The sequence below is a fragment of the Eleginops maclovinus genome, chromosome 8 (genome assembly GCF_036324505.1).
Source record: "Eleginops maclovinus isolate JMC-PN-2008 ecotype Puerto Natales chromosome 8, JC_Emac_rtc_rv5, whole genome shotgun sequence".
In the NCBI taxonomy this organism is placed as follows: domain Eukaryota; kingdom Metazoa; phylum Chordata; class Actinopteri; order Perciformes; family Eleginopidae; genus Eleginops; species Eleginops maclovinus.
Window position 1 is genome coordinate 4,025,107 of NC_086356.1, and position 17,288 is coordinate 4,042,394.

Below are 17,288 nucleotides of genomic sequence, written 5' to 3' on the forward strand. Positions count from 1 at the left end.
GTTTCATTCTTATCAGTACATACATATTTGAGTGTCTAAGGGTTAAGGTTAAGGGTTGATCTTGAATGTAGAGGGCTGGGGTGCCATGTCTTTTCTTGGTATGAGAATTCCTGTAACAGCTGATTTTCTGGGATATTTCGGTTCAAATCATTTGGTTTTGATTGTGCTCAGTTAAATGTCAAAAAACTACATTTTCAAGATACATGTTTTGATTAAATTGAACATCAATGCGGAATTACTTTTGACTATGTTAGAATGAAAGTGGTGATATTCGTAAGCACATCAAATAAGCAGTGGAAATAAAACTGTCTTAATTTTACTGATGAAAAGCTTGCTCAGTTATTGTATTGAACTGTATTGTTTTGCACAATCAAAACAACACACAAACAAACCAGATAACAAATGATAAACGGTGCAGGAAGGCTCAGGAAAACACATTTTATTAAAAAAACAATACAAACAATAATACGCTTAATAATAATGGCACACTTATGATAAAGAGGAGAACACATTCAGATGTTTAATCAGAAATATTTGTATTAAATCATGTTTTTCTTTGTCACATGATGAAGGTCCAAGCTTTGCCTTTTTGGGATGTATTTTTTTCCCTGGGTTTTCCCTCCTTTTGCATTCACACACCTGCTCTGAGTCAGCTTCGTTAGCCCTTCCCTCCTCCTAGTTTTCTCTCAGCCAATCAGCTCCTTCCATGCCCTCCTGACTAATCGCCTCATCACATCACCTGAGCTTCTCCACCTGCACTTCAACTCTTCTGGGTTTTAAGGTCAGTTAATGGTTTGGTTCTGTTTGGCCCTGCCAGCACAGAACATGCATAACAAGTTATTCTATTCAAGTTTCCTGTTGTTGGATCTGTCACCTGCGTTTGGGTCTACCCAAGAGATAATACACCTTCTTGAATTCTGTCTGTTAAAAAGGAGTGTGGAGCTAGGAGACATGATCCTAGCTTAGCAGAAAAACTAGCCCCAAGTCTTTCTGGATTTAAAAATGTTTGCTAGGCATGAACAAGTTGCATATTGTCTGTATAATCTGTAAAAAGGTGTTCCTTTTGGACAGAGCCAAGATAGAGGTGTTCCTGTTTCCAGTCTTAATGCTAATCTAAGTAGCTGCTGGCTGTAGCATCATATTTTCTGTAGAGAAACAAGAGACCTATTGCTCTTCTAACTCTCTGCAAGAAAGCAGATAATTGTATTTCCGGGATTCTCATAAAGAACTGTTTGAACATTAAGGGGAAAGGAGCAGAATAAGGCCCCTTTAACATACACCAATGAAATGTTTCATATTCACACAGCAGCTTTTTCAGACTGTCCATCTCCTGGCTCTTCTAACATGTGAGCCCTCTCGTGTTTCTTGAAGTCGCAGCTGTGCATGAATCGTTTCCCGCAGGTTGAGCAGCAGTATCGCTCCTCTCCTGTGTGCAACCGTCTGTGCAGCTTGAGGCCGCCGGGTTGAGTGAACCTCCTGCCGCAGATGTTGCAGCCGTACGGTTTCTCCTCGGAGTGTATTTTCACGTGCAGCTTAAGATTGCTAGGGTTGCTGAACTTTTTGTCACACTGGTCGCAGGTGTAAGGCTTCACGCCCGTGTGAATGCTCATGTGGTACTTCAGACTGACCGTGCGGAGGAATGTTTTGCCGCAGATGTGACAGACTGGCTTTCCGGGTTTCTTCCCCGTGTGGATCCTCATGTGGTTCTCGAGCGCGCTGGAGTGGCTGCAGCGTTTCCCGCAGGTCTCGCAGAGGTACGGTTTCTCCCCCGTGTGCGTTAGCATGTGGTGCTTCAGGGCGCTCCGGTGGCTGCAGCCTTTACCGCACACCTCGCAGGAGAAGAGCTTTTCCCCGGTGTGTTTGCTCAGGTGAATCTTCAGGACGCTCGGGTCACTGCTTCCAAGGCCGAGCTCGTCGCAGCACTTTTCCTTTTCCGCGTGAGTCACCCGGTGAGAGGCTACAGACGAGGTGGAGAAGAAACACTCGCCACAAACCTCGCACACATATCTGTCGCCTGCATGCAGCTGCTCGTGATCCACCAAACTCTGTCTGCACAAGAACGTCTCCAGACAAAGCGAGCAGTCAAACGTCTTCTTCAAGGCGCAGCATCTGTGCCGCTGAAATGTCGCAAGCCCCTCGAACTGCTTCTCACACAGCGAGCACGTGTGGATGTTCGTTTCCTTCAGGCTGTGCTTATGCATGTGTCTTTTGAAGGTGCTCTTGTAAGCAAACTCTGTCCCGCAGTCAGAGCATTTGTAAGGCTTGTCTCCGGTGTGACTTCTCGAGTGTGCAATGAGCAACTTTTTGTCAACGAAACCTTTGCCGCACTCAGAGCAGAGGTGAGGTCTGGAGTGAATCAGGTGGTGTCTGTCCAGCCGACACTTCAGATCGAATTGTTTGTCACAGGACAGACATTTGAATGGCCCTGTGCTCTTCTTGTTGGGTTTAGTAGATGAAGGATCAGTATCTTCCTGGACGTCATCTTGCTGTGTTACCTCACAGGCCGGCTCTGAGGTGGCTCCAGGTCCGGACGGGGTCCCAGAGTTACTCTCATGTGTGGCTGCATCAGCTGAAAAAGGAAAATAAGCTCAATTAGGGGACTTGAAACTAATTAACTGTGGTCATTGTCCTTTCCTTTCTTGAGAAAGAACTCTATCACCAACCTTGTTTTATATAAGAAGAACTGCCAGTATGTGAACAGACAAAGCCTCTACACAGATACTCAAGCTGTAAACTGACTCACGCTCTTTGGTCGAGGCCACTTGCCCTGCTTTCCGCTTCTTGTTCTTCTTTGGTTTGTTCTCATCCCTCCTCCCAGCCCTCTGCTCTGCAGCCTCACACAGAAACACTTTCAGCAGCTTCAGGATTTTCTCTACAGCAGCTCTGGTCCATGCTTCCATTAGGGATGCGAACTGGTTCTGTATAGTTGGAAGTAATGAAGAATGAAGAGCAAGTTAGTTATACATGCTATCCTGGTTGAACTCAAATGTATCTGCTTTCAATATAACAACCAAATCATATTTATCCTCAAATTTAGAAAAGGTCAGGTGTTTTTAAATGTAAAAAGTAGCTGTTAAAATTAGTGTGAAAGAACTGTAGAACAGTAACAGCCTTTCTCCAAAATGTAGAGTAGAAGAACTAAGTAGCAAACAATGGAAATAGTATGCTCAAGATAAAGTATGACAAAGTGCTGACCTTATTCTTAGCCAAGTTCGATGTATAAGTGCAGAGGTGGAAGAAGTACTAAAGTAAAAGTATAAATACTAGAGTGTAGGAAAACTCTGTTACAAGTAAAAGACCTGGTGATACATGTGCTGTAACAGACAGGATGTGTAGTTTTGAGCAAATGTAACTCAAACTCAAGGAGTAAAAGTGCATTCGAAGGGGACTATTTTTTTAAGCACAGATAAATGCAATTTTAAATATATTAGAAGATCAGTGTATGTAGTATTGAGCTGAAGTGTGTGTTACCGTTATAGCTTTGTTACAAAGGTGTCTCTCCCCCGGTGGAGTCACCTCGGTCTCTTCCTCCTCATTCTTCATGGGAGTGTCTGTAGCCGGGGAAGAGCACTGCTGGACGGCTAGGAGTCTGCCGAGCTCCACCGCCGCCTTTTCCACCACGGTGTCCATTAGAGCACATACCTGAGTCTCTAAAGCCTCCAGACTGAACATGTGTGCGTTACTTCACGGTGTTGTGTAATTCAAATCTTTGTTTTCTGCACTGAGCAAGTTTTAGAAGGGTTGTTGTTGTTGTTTTTCCGCATTTTGTTCTTCTTCGTGTGTTGCACTTTAGGAATACGTGCGCCCTCTAGAGGACATGAGTGGTACAACACCATTACTGCGACATTACTTTTTTACAATTTTTCCTCCATAAATTGATTTCGTTATTCATAAAAAAATAACCTGTCGACCCCCCCATGTAGAGATATATAAAGGTATGATATATGTGTACTGTCTGTTCTCAAATAAATCTCAGATGTCAAGGTTGATGAACACATGTTAAATGATGCATTTAGTGGTGTTGAAATTACATTTTGGACTGCAAATCTACGATATGTATAATATAAATGTAGGATATACTCTTGAGAGATATAATTCATATTACTCATTGTACCAAGTGGATAATATTAGGCCAGTTGGGTTTGTTTAGAAATTATTTCGAATAGTCTTTCCTTGTTTAAACACATTTATTTCCAATATAAAAAGAACAATTTGAGGGGAAATATGTAGTATCTTTATTATTAAATGTATTTTAATAAATCTCTGACTGAATCTTATAATAAATTAACCTGAAATATATAATACTGTGCTGTATGATCAACATCTTACATAATGTACATAAACTTCTCTTTAAAAAGTACTAAACATAGAAGTACAACACATGCTCCTTTTACTTTTCCTCCCTAAATCTCACCACAGATCTTTTGCTCGACATTCATGACAAAACGTTGAGTGTAGACGTGACTCCTGTTCCTGCTGAACTGAGCCAGTGTGTTACATCTAACTGCGCTCAGCTCAGAAGGCACCAGAGGGAGGCCAGATGTTTCCTGGGAGTAATCCACATGTGGCCCCTGGTGGCTCCATGCAAAGCCTCTGAGAAGTGTCAAATTCTGCACATTAAACAACACATGGCAGGAATTCAATCCTCAGGCAAAACACATTTCCTTTATTGTCATTGTCACAGGCAACTTAACATTGGACACTTATATCCAATACACTTTGATTTATATGATGATATTATGTTATAAAAGTCAGAAATGTGAGAAAAAAGTTTGATCTTTTAGGGAAAAAGTGATAATTTTGAAGAAATACTCGGAAATTCAAATTTTGAGAAAAACATCTGAAGTTTGAAAAGAAAATCAAAAGGAAATAAGATTGGGAGACAAAAAGTGTGACTATTTTAAAAAAGATTTGTAGGGCTTCATGAAAAAGGAGTTAGAATAAAGTGAAAATAGTGGGACATTTTTAAAAGTCGAAATTTAGAAGAAAAAAAAGGCAGTCATTTGAAAAAAAATCAGCAAAAAAAAGAGACTTTTTTTATGTTAACAAATCCCCCCCCAAAAAAGACCAAATCCAACCATTTCTGAATTTGTTCCTACATTTTTTGTGACTTTGGAGGTGTAGTTTTCAGCTAATGTTACACAAACAGGCATGGATTAACACAAATGTAATAGAACGTTGAATCTGTGTATCGATACCCTAACACATCTTCTACCTCTGTGCCATAGAGCTCATGAAGTCTATTCCAAAACTTATCAAGGAGCCCCACTGTTGCACCGGGTGATGTGCTCCTTCATTTCCATGCACACACACTCACTGTAGTTCATTTTTGACACACTTCTACATACAATGTTGTGCTACTAGTACACATTCATTGTTGGTTTTAGTCTTTTCCCAAAAATATTTTGTCGTCAACCTTATACTTAAATAAGAAATCTTAAAGGTCCTACTTTTTTACAGTTTGAGCACAAATTCTTCAGATTCCCTTAATTCTAAGACTTTTCAAAGTCCTTAAAAATTACAACATGATGTTCATTTGAAGTGAGTAATAAGCCTTTGTGTCATACAGGACATCACCTCTGCACAGGTGAAGAACTTAGCCACTGTGAACAAATTGCTAAGACTCCCTGTCCAGCAGTCGACTAAGCTCTGCACCTGATCAGAAACAGCAGACACACAAACACACTGATCCGCGGGTCTTGCCTGAAACGATTGTTACCCACTGCTTGAAGAACTCTTCCTCTTACAGATAAAAAAGCGTAAAGCTCTCCTTGTGTGAAACCACAGGTACGTCCTCCAGAAGCAGCAGTAGCCAGCACCGCAGCAGTGTAGTAATCCCTGGCAATGTGATTTTCATTTTCTGTCCCAAATCATCATGCCAGAGACCCACACCGCCACAGTAGAGACACCTCTCCGTCCCGGCATCCTTCTCTCCTTTCTCCTGCTACTTTTTTCTCTCACGTTCCAGCCTCTCTGTTCCTCCCTCCCCCCACTCTCCCCCCTATACCATGCTCGGTTTAACTCTGGGTATTTCCCTCATTAGCTGCTACGCCTATATCAGGAACTCCGGAGAGGCCCGAGGAAGTCTGGCTCTGAAATAAAATGACAGCGTGCTCCTCTGATAGTAACTAATGATAATCACCCCCCTCGCTCTGCTGGGTGGGCCTGTCTATGGCAGGTGTGCACAGCCATTGATTGGACGAAAAAAACTCTACATTTCTGACTCCAACTGTTGTGTTTCTGTTGAATTTACTCATAGCTTTTTAACTGTTGTAATACAGGAAGGAAGGAGATTAGGATCTTGATAGCATGTTCATACATAGTGTAAAAGGTAAAAATAGTTACAGTAATAGTTTCTTTAATTGTGGCTTTCAAAAGTGTGTAGCCAGTGGAGCTGTCATAGATACCTATGTTGAATGTTTGATTTATAGATCATACATATAGAGAGAGCATAAGGTTTCAAACATTCACAGCATCCCTACAATATTAGGTGGATTTATGAAAAGTAAACAGGTTGTTTCTAACTCTAACATTTTCCCTATTTTGCTTTCTAAATGTACCAAGAATTAGCATAAGGCAATGGTACATTTAAATATCAAACATAGCATTTTAGAACCAAAATATTTGGTCTTCTTTATGTAAGAAATCGACTGGGAAAGTTGCTTGATTAATACGGTTGATGGTGATATCTATTTGTAACTCTATTCACCTTCAGTGTCTTCCTTAACTGTGTTTTTATTACTGAAGTTACATCCAGGTCACTTCTACTGTTTTTTGCAGTTTGATGAGGTTGCTTAATATTGTATTTACTCCCAACAAACCCCACCCAGGTATGAAACCTACAGGATAGGAAGACACTCAGGTAGTCAATCAGAATGTGTGCGATGTCCTTGTGGTATTTCTGTACGTCCATAGCACTGATGTGTAGCTTATGAACAGGTTTGCATCAGCAACAATATAGGAAACCACTTTCTTGTTGGAATATGGTGTTACGGGTGATTTTCCAGGTGAGCTTGTATCCTAGCTTCCCTTCAGTCGAGCTGGATTATATGGCCCCTTCAAACTTAACGAAGGCCAGAATGCAAAGCACATTTCGTACAATGATCAACGTGTAGCACAAACAAGAACAATGTCATCAGGTTCATGACGCGCAGCTTCCCCACCTCCGATAAATTGCACCACACAGCAGCTTTCCCAAGCTTTTCATTGGGAGGAATTGTCTTACCTAATGACAAACAGAACAAGGGTTATTGTTGTGCCAAATGATACAGCTGCCACATACCATAAATACATACAGAGTTTCATTATCGAGCCAAATCCATCTGTGGTTTCTCCCGCAGTCAGAACAGAGGCAGTGTGACCCGTCAGCGAGGCCCTGGCTCCCATCACAGCCTTTTAGCGGTACAGACAGGGGAGTCTGCGCATTGGAGCTCAGCTTTACGTTTAACTTGTCCTTACATTTAAGATATCCAGCCCCCACAGACCTGCTATTTGAAGTAATTACAATTAAAGCCTGCTCAATGTGTAGGTATTTTGCAATCAAGGCTAGAAAAGGTTATGACGCTGATGCTACATATGTGTTTCAAGTTTGCACATGGGACTTGTCTTTATATAAATGTCATGCATTAAAGTAACCATTGTAAAAGCTCATACTAAATGCACACAGCGAATAAATATGTCCACATGCAAGGTGTTATGCATGTTGCATGTGAGAACATGATCCTGCAGCGCTGATGGCAAGCTCTTTGATCTTATCTTTTCATTCTGAGCCTGGAGCTAAATATCAGACACTTATATGTGGAAAAACGCGTATGACTACACGGATGTTTGGGGTTATTGAATCGGAGCCAGCAGAAGAAATGATCCCCCTGTCCCAATCAGTAATGAGTTATGGTTTGTGGCTGATCTCCATAGGTGCCTCTTAAAGCTGTCAATCATCCCAGTTTCACACATCAATCATTTTCATAATAAATGTTGTGTTCTTACTCAATACCTGCGAGACATTAGGTTCAGAGGTTACGTGGAGTCAAGCTTAAAATGAACCCCATATGTATGTTTGTACTTTTTTTAAGTATCTCTAAACAAAAAAAAAGTCTTTCTTTGACATAATATCTGCATATGAATGTCTTTCCTTCATTATGAGCAAGTAGATAGATAGGATCGGAGGATGAAACCCTCTTTATTAGTCACATACATGCACACAGCAGAGCACACACAGTGAAATTAGTCCTCTGCATTTAACCCATCCTAGTGCTAGGAGCAGTGGGCAGCTATCGTGCAGCGCCCGGGGAGCAATGGGGAGGGGCGATTGGAGGTTTCCGGTGCCTTGCTCAAGGGCACCACAGCAGGGCCTAGGAGGTGAACTGGGACCTCTCAAAGTAGCAGTCCACTTTCCATATTTCAAGTCTGTTCGGGGACTTGAACCGGCGACCCTACGATTCCCAGTCCAAGCCCCTACTGACTGAGCCACTGCTGGACTTTTTAAAAATGTTTTTATTCTTTTTCTTTTTTTTATAGAAGATATAACATAATGTACGTTGTTTTAGTTTCCTTTATGGTAAATAAGAAATACAAAACTTTTGGGATTTTCTTGAAGCGTGGAATATAATGTGTGATTGGAAACTTGCTGCTGCAACAAAATAATTGTAACCTATTTTGGATCAATAACGTTTATCCAATGAGACAAAAATGTCCTTTTTTTCATTCCTCTAATAATCTTTTTTGCTTACTCTTCCACCTCATGTCTTTTTAAGTAAATATGACTTAAGTGAGTTGTAAATACTTAACGTGATCCTGCTGTATGTGCTCTGCGTGGTGCGTGTGACTGCTGGAGCTTACCTAATGGGAATCACAGTACAATAACACGCTCGATCCTGCTTGCTGCGGTTTCAGTTTTTACATGTTTGATCCACACAGGCAGAACACACTGAGCGTGATCTTGGCATGTGACCCCCGCCAGCTGTTCAGTCAGCGTACCTCTGCCCCCACAAACCCCTGAGAGTCAGCGCAATCATGCTTGACTTGCTGGAGCCTTTGTGAAAGGTGGAGGCCCGGTGACTGAGGGGGTGCATCAGAAGCATTGGAGCAACTTATTGGAAGAACAGGTTTCAAATTCCTGGGATCTCCACGGCACACACAGTAGCACCATTAAGAAGAAGTGCTGTCGATTGATAAGAAGTTGCGTGAATCACATTAAAAATCTCTGACTGATCATGCTCAATCACAAGGTTTAAAATGCATTTGTATCTCTGGGGTAGAAACACAAACACACACGAGGTGCTGTCATAAAGAAATGCAGGCGAACTGGTAAGAGAAATGCCTGCATTTCTTCATGACAGCACCTAATGAATTATAACATCATTTCTTTTTTGGCATGAAGAACGACAATTGTCCAACATAATATATATGCTTGTGGTATTGTTTAATTAATACTTTTAAAATGCCTATAGATAGATATAGATAGAATTACTTTATTAATCCTAATTTGGGAATTGTTTTCATTGCAGCAGCATAGAAACAAGCCAATGTAATTACAATAAAATAAAATGTCATTTAAAACAAACTACAAAATATACATTTGGGACAAAAAATGTACAGAAAATATAAACAAAAACAAAATATAATATGTACAATAAGTGTGAAAAGTTTGGAATATTAAATAGAATAAATATAGAATGTACAGTATGGTTTAAATCCAGTGACTTATAAGGTTCAAAGATAGAAACCAGTTCACCAACAACCAGTCCAACTCACTGGGCATAAGCCTTAGATTTGCCACCTATTCCAGCTTTCGTTCTCCTGTATTTCCATTATCTTAGCTATTTGTTTTTCCCAAGGCGCCATCACTGCGTCTTGTTCAAGGGGATCGTGACAGTTGCATCTTTTGACAGTTGCCAAATTCCTTTACGACTCACTTATCTGTGCAATATTCCCCAGCCCTATTTCCCACAATACAGTCGCCGGAGCCAAGCGAACAGACAGAGATTTGTAATAGCATGTTCTGAAAGGCACTTATGTTACAATTGAGCTGTGTCTGTGGTTTTCCCAGGACACATACATCAGATTAGACTTTCGCACAGAGTACAAGTATGTCACAATTTAAAATGAGGATCATAAAAAAAGCTGAAAGTATTTCATAAGGTTTCCAAGAGTCGGTGCTATTGACTGCCAACATCTGCAGCCAAGCTAAGCAACTAATATGAAGCAGAATTCTCTATTTTCAGCACTAGTGTGTTTATAAATCCAGACATTTAGGGGCAGGATATCTCTGAATACTTGACCAATCACAACAGAGCCGGCCAGCTAACCAATCAGAGCAGACTGGGCTCTGGTTTCAGACAGAGGGTGAAAAGAGGTGCTGCAGCACAGGCAGTATGAGAACAATAAGAGCTTTTTGAACATTAAAGCACAGAGACATGTCCCAGTAGAGGCAAAAAATACAAATATGAACCTGAAAATGATCATAATAGGTTCCTTTTAAACATAAAATAGCCCCTTGTGCCTCTCTTTAAAAAAGCTGTTCTATAAATGTTTCCTCACAAAACAACATTGATCTTAATCGTTTGTGCAGGAAACCATTAAGAATAGTCTCAGTCCGCTGGTAAGTACAATTGAATCCAGGGCTGTAGATGTGAAGCCTGATATAAAATAATACAAGGGTTTCTCCTATAATGGCTGTGGGATCAAAAAGGCTTTTAATGGGGACATTGACCCAATCCTTAAGGCTTTGACTCTCTGTGTTTTGGCTGTATAGTTTATTATAGGAGGCTAATCTTCAAAATTTGTGGAGAAAAAATAAATCAGGACAAAATGAACCCTGGGAAAAAGCTAGTGGAAGAAAGTTGGAGAAAAAGTACACTCACAGCACCTTCTCTCCTATAACTACAGAGACTGGCCCTTTCCTCCTCGTGGCCCTGGCAGAATCAAATTCTTTCCCCACTTATGTCTATGTGGAGCGGTGCGACACACATTCCCTTCTGGTCATGAATTGACCCGTGACTTCATCTGATTGAACTTTGACACAGAGAATCACGGGGCTCTCCTTTATTCTTTTTTTTTTAGCAACTGCATGACCAAACACTACAGCCAGCAGCGAAGAGGAGGAGATGCTGATGAGTGCACACCAGGGCCAGAGGACATTATCTGATCAGGATACCGTAGGATGAGCTACACTGAAGCCTACAGAACAACAAGACAATCATTGAAATTGTAATTTACTAAAGAACAACACACAGTATGAATAATATACCAAAAAATGCACCTATAGCCAACTTCATTTATATCTGTTAACTTTTTCAACACTGCTTAAGCATATTTCACTTGAACAATGGACTTCTAAAAAAGCCACAAAAGCTAAATATTTTGATGCAACGTGACAAAGCTGAGTGTTTTGCACAATCAGATATCTGGTACATTAAGGTTGTCCTAGATGATCACCCACAGGACACATTTTGCACATGCTCAGAAGCAGAAATGAACCGAATGAGGATGCTGTAAGCTGTGGTGGGTGCAACACTGCTGTGGAATCAATGCTGGAAATCTGAGGGGCACCTAAATCAGTTCAGAAGCTATAGCTAATAAACACAATGCTAGCTAGCAAACAGCAATATATTTACAGGTAACAACTAAATTGAGATAAACTTAAACTAGATTAGTTTATTTATTTGAGGTAATGCTGCAAATGGTTCCTCACACTCCTCTCCAAACACTTCAACCTTGAACCATGGACACCAGCAGCCCCTGCCTGCATGCACCATGACATCATGTGACTGCGCTTTGATCAGCACATACATGCTTGCGTGCCGGCATCACGGCTCTGTGCTTCCATCTCACTCTGCTCATGTTCAACACACAGCTAAGACACACACACAAGTAGATATGCAGGCACCAGGGTATATATGGTGACAAGATATGCATGTGCACTCTTCTTAAAAAAGCGTCTCACTCACAAACAAAGCAGTATCATCAGGAGTATCATTGGGATGGATTCAAGTGCACATCAAACATGAAGTATTTCGATCCAGATCATCACCAACAAGACTTTCCAATAAAAAATAATATCTTAAACCTTAAAAAGGTTCATTATTGGTCATTTTGGACACTTGGAGGCAGCAGAAGAAGCTGGAACACACAACATTTGTCGTCTGATTAAATAAAGTTGTGTGGCAATCAACCACCCACTTTGTCTGCTGTCTGCTGAATGCCTTTTTTTCCTCAGTTTGGGATTTCAAAACACTTTATTCCTCAAGAGTCACAGCTTTTGTTAACAAGCGCATCGTCACACTTCACACTGATCTCCTTCTCACTTTTGTTGTTAATGTTTATTATTTTTCCTCCATTCGTAGTAATTAAATTGAAAGATTAACAAGCAGTCATAGAGATTAACGGCTTAATGAAAACATTGACTTCATACACAACAGTCAACAGTGACTATATCTTTAAAGATGAATGCATTTGTGACACCACAAGATCTTTAATCCTCATCAGAAATGCTTAAAATATCTGTTAAAATGATAAAAACCATTTGAACTTACTGCTTATTGTGCCCGGTCCGCAGCCTCGTGCAGAGTCCCGGTGATGCTGCCTCCCTGCAGCCCTCTGTGAATCCTGAATGCCAGGAAGCAGTGGGCAGAGTCTGCCGCTTTCCCTCCTTTATAAATCAGGCTTTATGAGTACACATAGTGTCGTTTGTGCATTAGGGCTGCTGGACTCCAGAACAATTCAAAGAGCAGTTTGTTGCTCAGGCTCTCCTCGGTACAAAGCTCCACATTCAGAGGCTGAGTGTAGGAAGTGAAGTTTTGTCCCAAATTCTCCCAAGCTTGTATCAACCTTTCTTCCAAAGCCAAAAAAGTTCTGATACACTCACTCATGTTAGAATGCATAAGGGTTAGCCCGGTGTATTCTTATATCTACTTCTCTCTTTAGAAGTGTCAAAATTAAAAAGCAATAAAGATCTGGATAGGCGACAGTGGCAGACTCCACCTGTTATTGGTGCAGGGCCTAAAAACAAAGGACATGTGGTTGGTTAGCGACACGCAAGCACGTTTTCCAGCATGCAGGGTAGCCTAAATATGCATTTTCTTGATTTGAAGGACTGCCTGGATGGCACTTTATAACACTCTCTCCACTAGAAAGATACCCTTAAGCACTTTATCATGTTTTCTCCACTGCAAAGTTACCTTGAAGCACACTGAATCCAACATTTCAGGGCCCTTCATTGTGTTTTCTCGAGTGGAAGGGCACCCTGCAGGACACTTTATCATGTATTCTCCACTTGAAGTCCCCTCGACGCTTCCTTGGGTAAAAACACCCAAATGTGGCATATGCATTTAGAGATATTACAAACACAGCATATTTAAATTGCAAAAACACAAATTACAAATGATTTTATTGGATTACAGTAAACGTGAGACCCTTCTCAAAACTAACTCCAGCTCCTCAGACGGCCAGCAGATGTCTCTCTTGCTGTACTGAAAGGCTATAATCACACCGAGCAAGGTGTCCAAAAATCAGCAGTGTTGACTACAGTAAACCTGCAGCTTAATCTGATGCACTTAATCAGCATGTATTAGCAATAAATCATTTGTGAACCCTTTATAGAGGCCTCCATTTGTGTTACTAATTGTGGATATGAGTTTAGATAGAATATTCCCAGTGCAGGTTACATGTTTTTACTTTACAGTCTGGGAACTCCCCCCTTGTCTTCGTCTGGTTGTCCTCCCTCTGCTCATCCGTACATCCCTCATTACTCTCAAAGCTCCAGACCTCCTGGGGTATCTTTTGAGGCACATTAGGACACTAGGGCCCAGCAGATGTAGGTACTTCTTCTGAGCTTTAAGGAGCCCCCGTCTGAAGCCACAGATCTGGTATGTGAATCAGATCTGGTTTCAGACTCGCAATATTAAGGATCTAGATTTTAGAAGGGCTCCAATCTATGAAATCCTGGAATATGAGGGTCATCCGAGTGTTACAGATGTCTGTTTTGTTGGTGGGGCTCTGCCAGGCCCAGCGTGCCCCTCCACTCTCCACCTCAGAGGAGGCAGGTGGGGTCCCCGTGTCCCAGCTGAAGATGTTGGCACTGGGACTGTCTCACCTGCTGAAGGGTGTGGAGGAGAACGCCAGGCAGCTGGAGCAGCGGGGAGAGCGGGCGGCAGCCGAGCTGGACGGGGCCACGAAGAACCTGGAGAGCCTTCGAAAGCAAAGTCCAAAGGCAGGACGGAATCACAGACAGGTGAGAAGGAAGCAAAAATAACTAACTTCTCCCCTGTCTCTGACCCACAACATTTTGTGTGACTTATATGTATTTTTGGAAGTTGTAGGGCTCAATCTTACAACAGCTTTCATGATCAAATCTGTCGTTTATTCTCTTGATTAATCATTATTTATTAAGTCTCATACAGAAAAGGTGAGAAATACCCATCAGAAAGCCCAAGGGTATGTCATTATAGTCCTTGTGTTGTCTACTGCCACTACAAAAAGCTTAAAAAATACTGGCTTTCATACCATTATTTTTTTTAAAGCAAACAAATCCTCACAACTGAGAACCTGGAAATCAGAATCAGAAATACTTTATTAATGAAACTAAAACATTTGTTATTTATTTAATAAAAATATGACATTTCTTGGCTGTTCAGTTCAAATTAAAAGGGTCTGTAACACTTTTATTCTATTAATGCAATTTATTAACGTTTTTTACATCAACAAAATATCCTAATTTCCCCCCTGTGTTTTTATATTTTATTTATTTATTGAATTTATTGAATTTATTTATTTATTTTTATTTAATTTAATTTTTATTTTATTTTATTTTATTTTATTTATTTTATTTATTTTATTTATTTATTTATTTATTTATTTTATTTATTTTATTTATTTTATTTATTTTATTTATTTTATTTATTTTATTTATTAATTTATTTATTTTATTTATTTTATTTATTTTATTTATTTTATTTATTTTATTTATTTTATTTATTTTATTTTTTTTATTTATTATTATTATTATTATTATTATTATATTACACTTTATTAAAACAATAATTAACTTTTGTTCAAATAAAAATAAACAAAGTATTTAAAAAAATAAAAATAAATTCATCCACCTATTTATTAATTATCTAATACATTCATCTCTTCTTCTCTAATCATCTTCTTATAAAGGATCTGGAACTTTAGTTGGGCTACAGTTAAGAATTAAGAAATATCTATTCATTTTAAACCTGCATTTCCAAACAGACTCTGTCCATAAATGTTGTATAATGATGTGATTCTGAGGTGAGGAAGGACCTGCAGATTCTGAGTGCCAGGGGGGACAGGCTGTCGAAGGCGGCCAGAGATCTGCAGAAGGGGCTGGAGGATGTGGAGATGGAGCAGGGAGTCATGCAGCATCGGATAAACCGGATCCTCCAGAAAATAAAGAGCCTGACGGAGCCCAAGTCAAGGGGTCCAACACAGCTGGACATGGGGTCTGTGAAGGTTAGCCAAAACCAAGAACTTGACAAATAAACAAACACTTATGGGGACACAAGCTCAAGGGCAAAGGGGTGACTGATTAGATTTTTGTCGCCATTCGATATCATGGTTGTGTTGTAGGTTATGATGGATAAACAGGCCCGACTGCTCGCCAGTCTGACCACAGAGGTTTCGTCCCGGGACAGAATGATTGACAGGCGCCGGCGGCACATTGACCACCTGGAGAAACAGGTAGAGTAACGTGTTATAGTTATATTATTCTAAATACAATGTTTGAGTTCGCACAGGACGTAGCAACAGCCTCTGGTGTCTTAACAAAAAGGGGTTTCAGAAAATATAGAAGCTTTAAGATATAAGTTAAGCGCCCTGGCAGCAAGTGTTCCCTTGTGATGGTGACACCTGTGCTACATTGGTTTTTGTGAGAGTCCTTGCTGCAGTATTTGGAGTGATGAGCCCTAATGGCCTTGTGAGATTAGTAGTACATTAGTCCTGTTGTTTATGGTTAAGCATTAATGCATTTCCTTATTTCCAACCTGTCTCTGTGTGTTTGTTCTAGATATCTGAGAGCCTCCCAGGCGCACTGAGGGCAGATTCTCACTCCGACTGTGTGTGATGAGCACAGCTGCATCAACACAGCCCCTCTGAGCCAACACACCAGCACACCGCCATTATGCCGCTACGAAAATGAACTGCTCTGTAATTTACAAAACCATGCATCACATTTAACAAATATGTAGATAAGTACACAGTTGGGTTACTCGTCTGTGATGTCCTCGCGGCCTACAGTATGTTCAGAAATAGTTCAGAAATAAAGCTTTGCTTTTCTGCAAACAGCGCGTTGTGGTTCTGACTTCCACAATATTGTGGTTGAAACGCCTTGTGAAGAAATGTGTGTGTGTGTGCTAAAAACCATGCATACTGAAGTCACAGCTGACGGTTTCGTCATTCAATGGAATTGTTGATTCCTTTTGACGGGTTATACACAGAATACAGTAGAAGTATGACAGATGGACATGGCAATACTATTACATAACTTTACATCCTCATGTCCTCAGGGATATATATGTACCTCTACACCGTACACTTAAAGCTCTCAGTGTTATAAGACAAGGATCCAGAGCAGTGCACAATATTTGCAAGTCATTTCCTCTTATATTCAACTTTAAAATTATATTTTTTTAGAAAACGAGACTGTGGAAAGAGGATTGATATCTGGACAGCAGAATACACCTTTCATCGCGGACTGAAAATGCAATTGTATAAGACTGCAAATTAGGAACATTAAAAAGAACTTGTACACATTTTGTTTTGTTGAAAGATGTTCTGGCATTATTCCTGCAATTTAAGTTGTATACACATGGTGCAAAAGGACCTTTTTTAACAATGAAACATGTGAAAGTGTTGCATTAGAGGCTCCAAATACAAAAAGGAACCTGAAAATTTGAATAACATGTCCTCCTTTGAGCTGTTGAGCACCCTATGGATTCAGCTTGCTCATAAGAAGTACAATCCTTACATAAAGACACTTTCTTTATTCACTAAGGGGACTTCCCTGAGAATTTAGCCAAACCCAAACAGTGTTTGTCCAGTGCCCAGTGATGTACGTGTAGAAAGGAACAGAATCTTACCAGCAGCTCTTCACCACTCCCAGCAGCTGTCTCGCAGCCAAATGTGGCAAAGGTCATGTGCTGGATCTCGATGTCTGATGGCCTCAAGTCACCGTCTTGAGAGCGTGTCTCCTCTGGTGTTCCCAAACAAACCTTCAACAACTCGAACTATGTCCCACTTAGAGCGGGGGGGAAACAAAGAGCATGGGG

The 17,288-nt window shown here is 40.5% G+C and overlaps 2 protein-coding genes across 2 annotated transcripts; one reads left to right on the plus strand and one right to left on the minus strand.

The window, feature by feature from the left end:
• Nucleotides 1-423: 423 nt before the first annotated feature.
• LOC134868955 (gastrula zinc finger protein XlCGF57.1-like) lies at nt 424-5,907 on the minus strand. The gene is made up of 3 exons (XM_063890370.1): nt 3,472-5,907; nt 2,744-2,918; nt 424-2,569 (listed from the first exon to the last, which is right to left on the minus strand). Exons 1-3 carry the CDS (start codon nt 3,670-3,672, stop codon nt 1,299-1,301), a joined length of 1,647 nt encoding a protein of 548 aa, XP_063746440.1. The 5' UTR covers nt 3,673-5,907; the 3' UTR covers nt 424-1,298.
• A 7,850-nt stretch (nt 5,908-13,757) lies between these two features.
• Nucleotides 13,758-16,302, plus strand: LOC134868474 (uncharacterized). The gene is made up of 4 exons (XM_063889633.1): nt 13,758-14,230; nt 15,274-15,474; nt 15,592-15,702; nt 16,028-16,302. Exons 1-4 carry the CDS (start codon nt 13,934-13,936, stop codon nt 16,082-16,084), a joined length of 666 nt encoding a protein of 221 aa, XP_063745703.1. The 5' UTR covers nt 13,758-13,933; the 3' UTR covers nt 16,085-16,302.
• Nucleotides 16,303-17,288: the final 986 nt, after the last annotated feature.